The 7,772-nt window shown below is 56.1% G+C and overlaps 1 protein-coding gene across 1 annotated transcript in view; it reads right to left on the bottom strand.

Annotated features, from left to right (window-relative positions):
* The window catches only part of LOC103778180 (protein kinase C beta type-like), a gene marked incomplete at its 5' end in the record, with an annotated part of 40,793 nt that overhangs the window by 21,668 nt on the left and 11,353 nt on the right, over window positions 1-7,772 (bottom strand). The window contains 1 exon segment of the mRNA XM_008945758.1: window positions 3,438-3,611. Within this exon segment, the coding sequence (XP_008944006.1) occupies window positions 3,438-3,611 (174 nt within the window).

Below are 7,772 nucleotides of genomic sequence, written 5' to 3'. Positions count from 1 at the left end.
CCCCCCCCCCCGGGCAGCAGCCGCTGGCAGTGCTGGGGATGCACACAAGGGACCCCGCAGCCCCCAGCCAAGCTGGGGAGGCAGGAGAGGCTGCACCCCTTGCTCCTCCAGCCTGGCCTGAGGGTGAACCTGACCTTCACACACGGCTGATTAATTAAGTAATTGCTAAGAGCAGAACAAACAGGTCAATCAGTGCCTCTGAATCAATTAGAACACTTGTTGGCAGGTGCAATCACAGCCACCCATAAGCACACATTGACTTTGCCTCTGATGTGTAATGTGCACTTTCATTAATTAAGACTCTCCAGATGGAAGCCCCCTCCTCTCCCACAGCGTGGCAGCCACTGTGGCACAGACCTCAGGAGCTCCTGGGTAAGCTTCCAGAGTGATGTGCCATGCTGTCCCTGGCACAGCCAGGCTGGGCTGGCACCGGGCACTGCCCCGGAGCTGCAGTGGCTGCAGGGAGCTGGCGAGGGGCTTCCACACCCAGCACAGCTCCTGCACTCACGGCCAGTGATAGTCCTGCTGGACGTCAGCCCACTCCTCTAAACACTGCTAGAAACCTGAGAAAGGGCAGGTTATAATCGACCCTGGACCACGATCAACCCCAAGGAGAGCATCAAGGCAAGAAACCAGCCCCGAGCATCCCCACCAAGCTCAGGACCATGCACTAACAGAACAAAAGCAGCTGGATTGTAGCAGGCTGTGTCTCAAGCAGAGCTCTAGCATGAGCCCTCAGGTCCTGGGAGACACAAGATTTGGCCAGGCAGGAGCTCCACACCAGCAAAAACCTTCACTGTGCCCTTGAAACGCCACTTTCCCCTGATGGTTCACAGCTCTGGATTTTTAATGGGAAATGACTGTAAAGAAAATTGTGCAAGCCTGCCCGACCCACCCACCTACACCACTGCAGGACGTTCCCTGAGGAGGGGGAAGCAGTGGGAGTGCATGCAGGAGGGGGACAACCTGTGGTCCGAGTGGCTCTCCCTGCCAGCAGACATCCGTGCTCTGACCTGAGTGTGTTGATTAAGGATGAGAACAGCAAAGCCCTGTGCAGCACCAGCCCCGAGTCACCCTGCTAACAACAGGCACCTTCCCACAGCCTTCAGAAACCAGTCGTGGGGCCTCGGAGTCCAAAGACATCCCTGGAGCCCAGGGGTACCCCCAGACCACGGAAGGACAGACACAAAGGCTGGAGCTCTGCCAGAGCTTCAGGTCTGCAGGAGTGTGTAATAATGGAGAACATTTCCCTGTCTTCAGTTCCTCTTTAAATAAACCTTGCCCTACTCTTAAGACAGTAAGGAGCCCAGAAGACATGCAAATGTCATCGTTACCATAATAAGGGCCATGGAGTCACTGCAGCCCCCCACAGCAGCACAGCCCCCCCGGCAGCATCGGGCTGTGGAAAGCACGTGGCACTGATGGGGTAGGGAGGAGATTTGGGCGTGTGGGGTGCCCAGCAGTGTGGGAGCAGAGCCCTCTGCAGGGTCGGTGCCAAAGGCACCTTCAGCAGCCACCATCCCCTGACAGTGACTGGGAAGCAGAGCAGCACTGGGCTCGCCTGCAGCTGCTTCCTAAATATATCGGCCGACTTCAAGGAGGAAGAATATTATAAAGTTGGTCTCCTCAAGCAGCCAGCTGAGCTCTAAAAGCAGGATTTGTGCTTTCCTCACTTGGGTGGAAAAGAGAACGCTGGTGCTTCAGAGAAATAAAAATGTCCTGACTAAAGCAGCCAGATGGCTGGGCAGCCCACAGGCTGGGGGAGGATGGAGATGGAACGCTGGCCTGGCTCCTGGCCCCTGGCTCTGGCAGAGCAGGAGGGGTCTGTCCAAGTGTGGAGCACCCCACCTCACCGAGCAACAGAGTTATGGATACATAAACACCCTCTGCAGAGGCTGGCATGGAGCTGGCACAACACCCACCCCCCACCTCGGGCAGCCAAGACACAGCTCCCCGGGCTGCCTCCAACACCACCCTCCTCCTGAGTAACCACTCCTTGGGTCCATCTCCTGCCCGGCTCCCCACTGAGAACAAGAGCCAGGGCCAGGGCAGCCGCCAAGCTCCCCAGCCACCGGCTCTCTGCCATGTCTCCGTGTCCCTGCTGAGCCCCAGGGGGAAGGGAGCTCATCAGCAAAGGCACCACTGGCCCAGGGACACCCAGGGAACCCCCTCCCGGCACCCAGGCTCTGAGCCAGCACCTCCTGGGGACAGAGCACCCCGTGATCCCTCAGCCAGACCAGCACAGGGCTTCTCTCTCATCACTCATCTTCACCTTCTCTTTAAAATGCAGATTTGGGGCTTTTCTCTCTCCCACCAGTCGGCTGAACTAACAGCCTGGCTGAGAAGAGTGCTCCAGCCTGCGCCTCCAGAAATCAAAGTGCTTTGTGCCGGCAGTTGATAATACACCCTGCTATACATTTTGATTACATTACAAATACGATTACTATTAAGCTACTATAGGTCTGCCAGGAATAATCCTGCGCTGACTCACTTCAGATGCCAGAGAGATGCTGTGTGAAATAGCTTCTCCTGCCACATTTTGATTACAGTGCTGCAGAGCCGGTCCGCAGGCTTGAAATACACTGAATGTGTTTGGTAAATGAAATTTCTGGGATAATATTAAAATGTAATCCTCCTGGATAGCATTGTCACCCTGCTAAAGGACCTTGCTGCTTCCCTCTCCCTGCTCCTGCTGACACGTACCTGGAGGTTTTCATTCACAGGGCTCTGGATGGCTGAGCAGAGGTGGCTTTAAAGGCCCCCGTCCCCGCTTCTGATCTGTACAAACCCAGTCCCATGCCCCTTTCAAACCCAATTTCCTGCATTTATGGTTTTTTGCATGGGGTTTCACTCTCCACTCAGGTTTTTGACCACAAGAAGGAACCCCGAGGCAAAGCTCAGCACTTTGCAATTGAATCACATCAAACATCACGGGCTGGGTGGCACTTGGGAAACCACATCTGATGCCACCAGCAGCTCCCTGACAGAGACCTCTCAGGGGTGCAGGTACTGTACGTTACTGCCTCCAGCTTTACACACACCTTTGGTTCTCAGAGGCACTTTTACAAGGAAATTTGACACGTTGTGGGGCTGCCACGGCAGAATATACAAGGTCACTTTTGCAAGCATAGTGGTGTCTGCCCAGAAAAGAAACGTGAACAAACACACAGGTATGGTGTAGAGAAGCTAAAATACATGATCAAGTCCCTACAGCTGCATCTGCACAGCTCCCGGGCACCCTGCAGCCAGCCAGAGAGGCACTGGTCCCAAATAACGGTGACACTGGGTCTCTAGAAGGGGGTATCCACTCACAAACTCACCAGTGAAGCCAAATGACTCAAATCCATTTTGCAAAGCATCAGAGACCTCCCGGCTCAACGTTCAGGGCCCAGCAGGGTCCCCCTTGCCCAGGGCCAGGCTGTGGCAGGGACACTCACCATGGTCTGGAAGCAGGAGTGGAGCTGGGTCAGGAACGGAGGCTTCCCGGAGAGAGCCAGGACACGTTTTTCCACCATCGTGCACTCTACGTCATCGTCCTGGATAACCACATCCTTCTTCAAGATCTTCACGGCGTAGAGCTCGTCCGTGCCCTTCCTCTCTGCCAGCATCACCTGCACGAGGGACAGGACACACAGCAGGTGAGGAACACCTGCAGCTGCAACGCTTCTAGCTGGCCATGGCCAACAGTCACAAATACCAGCTGCTGATTATCCTGTGGCTCCTGTCATGACCCTGAAAGGTGACTCAGGTGCCAAATGATGCAGAAAGCTACCACTGGTACCTCCTAAAGTATTTAGGAACCCAACATCTAACAAGAGGCATGCATTGCCTCGCTGCCACATCGCTTCCAGCCCAGCCCAAGGGGTCTGCTGATGGCTGGGGCACAGATCACCCTTCATCACCCCAAGCCAGGCCCCAGTGTGGCACCCTCAGGGCGTCAAGAGCCTGGACACAGGGTCCATTGAATTATTAAAGTGGAACAGAGTCAGTATATAGCCAGTTGTAAGAAAAAAACAGCAAGATTTTCTCTGCCTCCGTAACACACAGTGATCAAAACCCAATTACGTGCTGCTCTGTCACCCAACCGAAGCTCTTCTCATCCAGAAGAATCCATCCAACCTCCCATTTTAAACCATTTTCACCCATTTGCAGGTTTATTTATTACAATAAATGGGATGCTCTGCTTCTGTGGGTGCAAATCCCCCTCGTTAATCCCCAGTGTGGATGCTCAGCCCGATCCACCACGTTCCACCCGCGTAAGCTGCTCCTCGGGCTGCCGGCGAAATAAAGACTCTGGAACCACACTCTGCTTCCCATTCTCCCTCACCACGTCAGGCTCGAGGGCTCAGTGGAACTGAATTGCCTTCCATTTGAAAGAGGCTGCAGAAATCCTCCCAGTCACATCAGGAACAGGAGCTGGGATGTTTGGAAAATAAATTGCAAGAAGTCACCACCAATAGGGTGGAACTGAGATGGATTTCAGGCTGCAGCAGATTGGCAGAGGAAGCGTGAGCAGGTCTCAGGGATGACCTCTGAGATACTAAGGACAGTGGAATTAGCCCTCTTGGCAGCCCCAGGGAGACAAAGGGTGGCAGGGCAGGGGACACAGCCCGAGGAGTGGGGACAAGGCAGGGGACACAGCCCGAGGTCTTCAGTGCCCACCCACTTGCTGGAGTGAGCACACCAGCAGAACGGGCAAGAGCACTTTTGGCAAGCCAGCGGCTCTGGCTCGTTCCAGGCACTTGGCTGCAGCCCTGGAGCTGCTGCCTGTCCTTGACACGCTGCCTGTCAGGATTAGCTGGGAAAGGCACCAGGGCTGCTCGGCCAGGCGCCTGGGGAAGCCACTGACATCTCCATTCCGCCAGCAGGGCCGGGGTGGCAGCGGGCACACGCCACCCTCGCCTGGCAGCAGGGCTGCTGGAGCAGTGACAGCGAGCCACTGCCCTCAGGGACTGATCCATTTGCCTGCTGATGTTTGAAGAAGGATGAGAACCCGGAGCCTGGAGCAGCTCTGCGTGCTGCACAGGCACTGGGACCAGATCTGTGCTTCATCCTTTCCTGCTACCAGCTCCCTGAGGTGTCTTTCCACAGCCCTTGGCACCTAATCCATGAGCTCGGGAGTGCCTGTGGGCATGGACAGACTGGTGCCAGGGCAGCAGACACAGAGCCTGCACCTCTGCCCCCCCTGTGATTCTGCACAAACTGAGCCACTTCAGGTCACTGCCTCATTCACCTTCACCATTGCCACATGAGCTGAGATTTACAAGTCACCGTGCAGAGGTGCTAAAAAGGGGCATCAGAGAGCTGATGTTTAAGTGATAAAAGCAGATGGGGTTTGGCCATTCAGAGGTGCTGGAGAAAGAGAAGTGACTGGTCCAAGAACACACTTTGTGGGAAGATGAAGACTGTAACCTGTGAGTAGGTGCTTTCTATGCATCAGCAATACTCAGAGCCTGTCCTGCACGGGAGGAAGCCCTGGGGAGCGTGGTGGGTGCCACCAGGATCTCAGCAGGATGCCACCTGACCCAGGACACAGCCACGGCCAGCAGCTGGGTCTCTAGAGGCAGAGGTGGTACCACAGCAGATGCAAAGATCTGCCCCAGGGCACTGACAGGCTGCACCCTCCCGTGCAGGGGCTCAGGCAGTCCCAGAGCACAGCAGAGCCAGGCAGCCCCGCCTGGATGGAGCATAAAGGGCAAAAGGACTTTGCAGCTGCCAAACCCGGGCATCGATCCACCCCCAGCGAGGGCACTGGGGGTGCTGAGCACCACGCAGGGCTGTGTTCTTCCTCATGCCTGGGCTGGCAGAGCGAGCAGCTCCAGCAGTGCCCGTCAAGACTAACAGTTCGGGGTGCTCTGATCGCTGCCAGTCTGCACGGGCAGGAGAGATCTGCAGGCCCTGGGCTGAGGCAAGGCGAGAAAACCCCTCCTGCACCCGCAGCGACAGGCAGGAGCTGTGCTCAGGCAGGAGCAGAGGACAGGGCTGCTCTCAGCCTGTGGGCTCTACAGGATCACCCCAAGGCCAGGTCTCCCCGAGCCTGCCCGGTGCCAGCTGAAACCTGCAGCGTGGAGCCAGAGCCAGAGCCCAGCCCGCTCCCAGCTCAGGGCTGCACATCAAGTCCAGCTGGTGACCCAGCCCTGCCAGGTCCCCACTGCCCCGTGTCCCTCACTCCACATCTCCACGGCTTGGAAACCCCTCCAGGGGTGGGGACTCCACCACTGCCCTGGGCAGCCTGGCACAGCCCTGGGCAACCCGCCAGGGCAAGAAATTGTTCCTCAGGGACAACCTCAACCTCCCCTGGCACAACCTGAGGCTGTTCCCTCTTGTGCTATCACTTGTTCCTTGGGAGCAGAGCCCGACCCCCCCCTGGCTCCAGGCTCCTGTCAGGAGCTGTGCAGAGCCAGAAGTTCTCGCCGGAGCCTCCTTTGCTCCAGGCTCAGCACCCCCCGCTCCCTCAGCTGCTCCTCCCCACACTTGGGCTCTAGTCTCTTCCCAGCTCTGTTGCCCTTCTCCAGACATGCTCCAGCCCCTCACTGTTCTCCATTTGCACTGGAAATATAAGAAGACTGAACCAGTTGGATGCACCCTGTGCAGCTTGATCCCCCCTGCACAGAGCTGTGCACAGGATGCACGTTGTGAAGGAGGGAGCCTGCACCCAAACTTCACCATGTGCCCAGGGGCCAGAGCACAACTTGGCAAGTCAGAGACTGAGTCCTTGCCCACATGTGCCACCTGCCAGCCCTTCTGCCACTGCTCACACCCAGAGAGGAGAGGAAAGCATTTTACAGCTTGAAGATTATCACAGACATGAAAATTGTCTCCCATTGCACTGTAATCCACAACTGCAGAGGCAAAAGAATCAGCCCTGCTCAGAAAAACACCATAAAACCCCCTAGAAAAGACTGACAGCTTCATAGCATGACAGATTGATTAGCTGCAAAAATATGAGCAAGCCACATAATTTAACATTCCTCTATTTATACTACAGCAAAGCAAACCTGGGGTGGGCTGTGCCAAGTGCTGCCTTCTTCAGTCAGGAACATCTCCCTTCCCTGTGCCAGCCCAGCTGAGAACTGCCACCAGCTACAGCTCCTGGGAGCTCCTGGGGCCCTGCAGCCAGCCCAAGGAGACCCAGGACCACCAAGGAGCTCCAAGGGCAGCCTGTGCCCAGGGGCTGGACACCCTGAGCCAGGACTGCACGCCTGAGCCCTGCCCCTGAGCTGTTTTCCAAACCAGGGCACTTTCCCACCCCCTAAACCTTGCTGCTGGCTCTGTGGGGACCTCCATCTGCCAGCTCACTCTCTGGAAGGTAGACTGCATTCTTTTATCTTTTTTTTTTTGGTGCAGAAAAGGCTGATATTTAACTTGATTTATTCCTGTAATATAGAGTATTTGTTTGAGAATGCTCCAGCACCATAACTGGAGATATTTTGATGGTGAATGTGGAGAAAGCTAGTCTATTACACTCCACTAAGGCCAACACATTGGTGCTGCTGACCCCTGAGAGCCGCAGAGTCACGGGGTCGTAGGGTCGTTCTGGTTGGAAGAGACCTTTAAGATCATCACGTCCAACTGTGAGCCCAGCACCCCCAGGAGGGGGCAGAGGAGAAAATGCTAACCAGTAACTCTGAGCTGCTGATGCCCACGGGTTAATAAGCTCGTGCCTGAGACAAAGGCTCCCTAAAGCAGTGTGAATTCATTCCAAAGCACCCTCAGAGCCTGCCTGAGCCGCAGCAGCAGGGGCCGGCGGATGACGGGGTGGGCAGCAGGGG

The sequence above is a fragment of the Merops nubicus genome, unplaced genomic scaffold, assembly GCF_000691845.1.
Source record: "Merops nubicus isolate BGI_N331 unplaced genomic scaffold, ASM69184v1 scaffold12770, whole genome shotgun sequence".
Taxonomy (NCBI): Eukaryota; Metazoa; Chordata; class Aves; order Coraciiformes; family Meropidae; genus Merops; species Merops nubicus.
The sequence above is the reverse complement of the archived record's forward strand: the minus strand, read 5'-3'. Positions and strand labels throughout refer to the sequence as shown.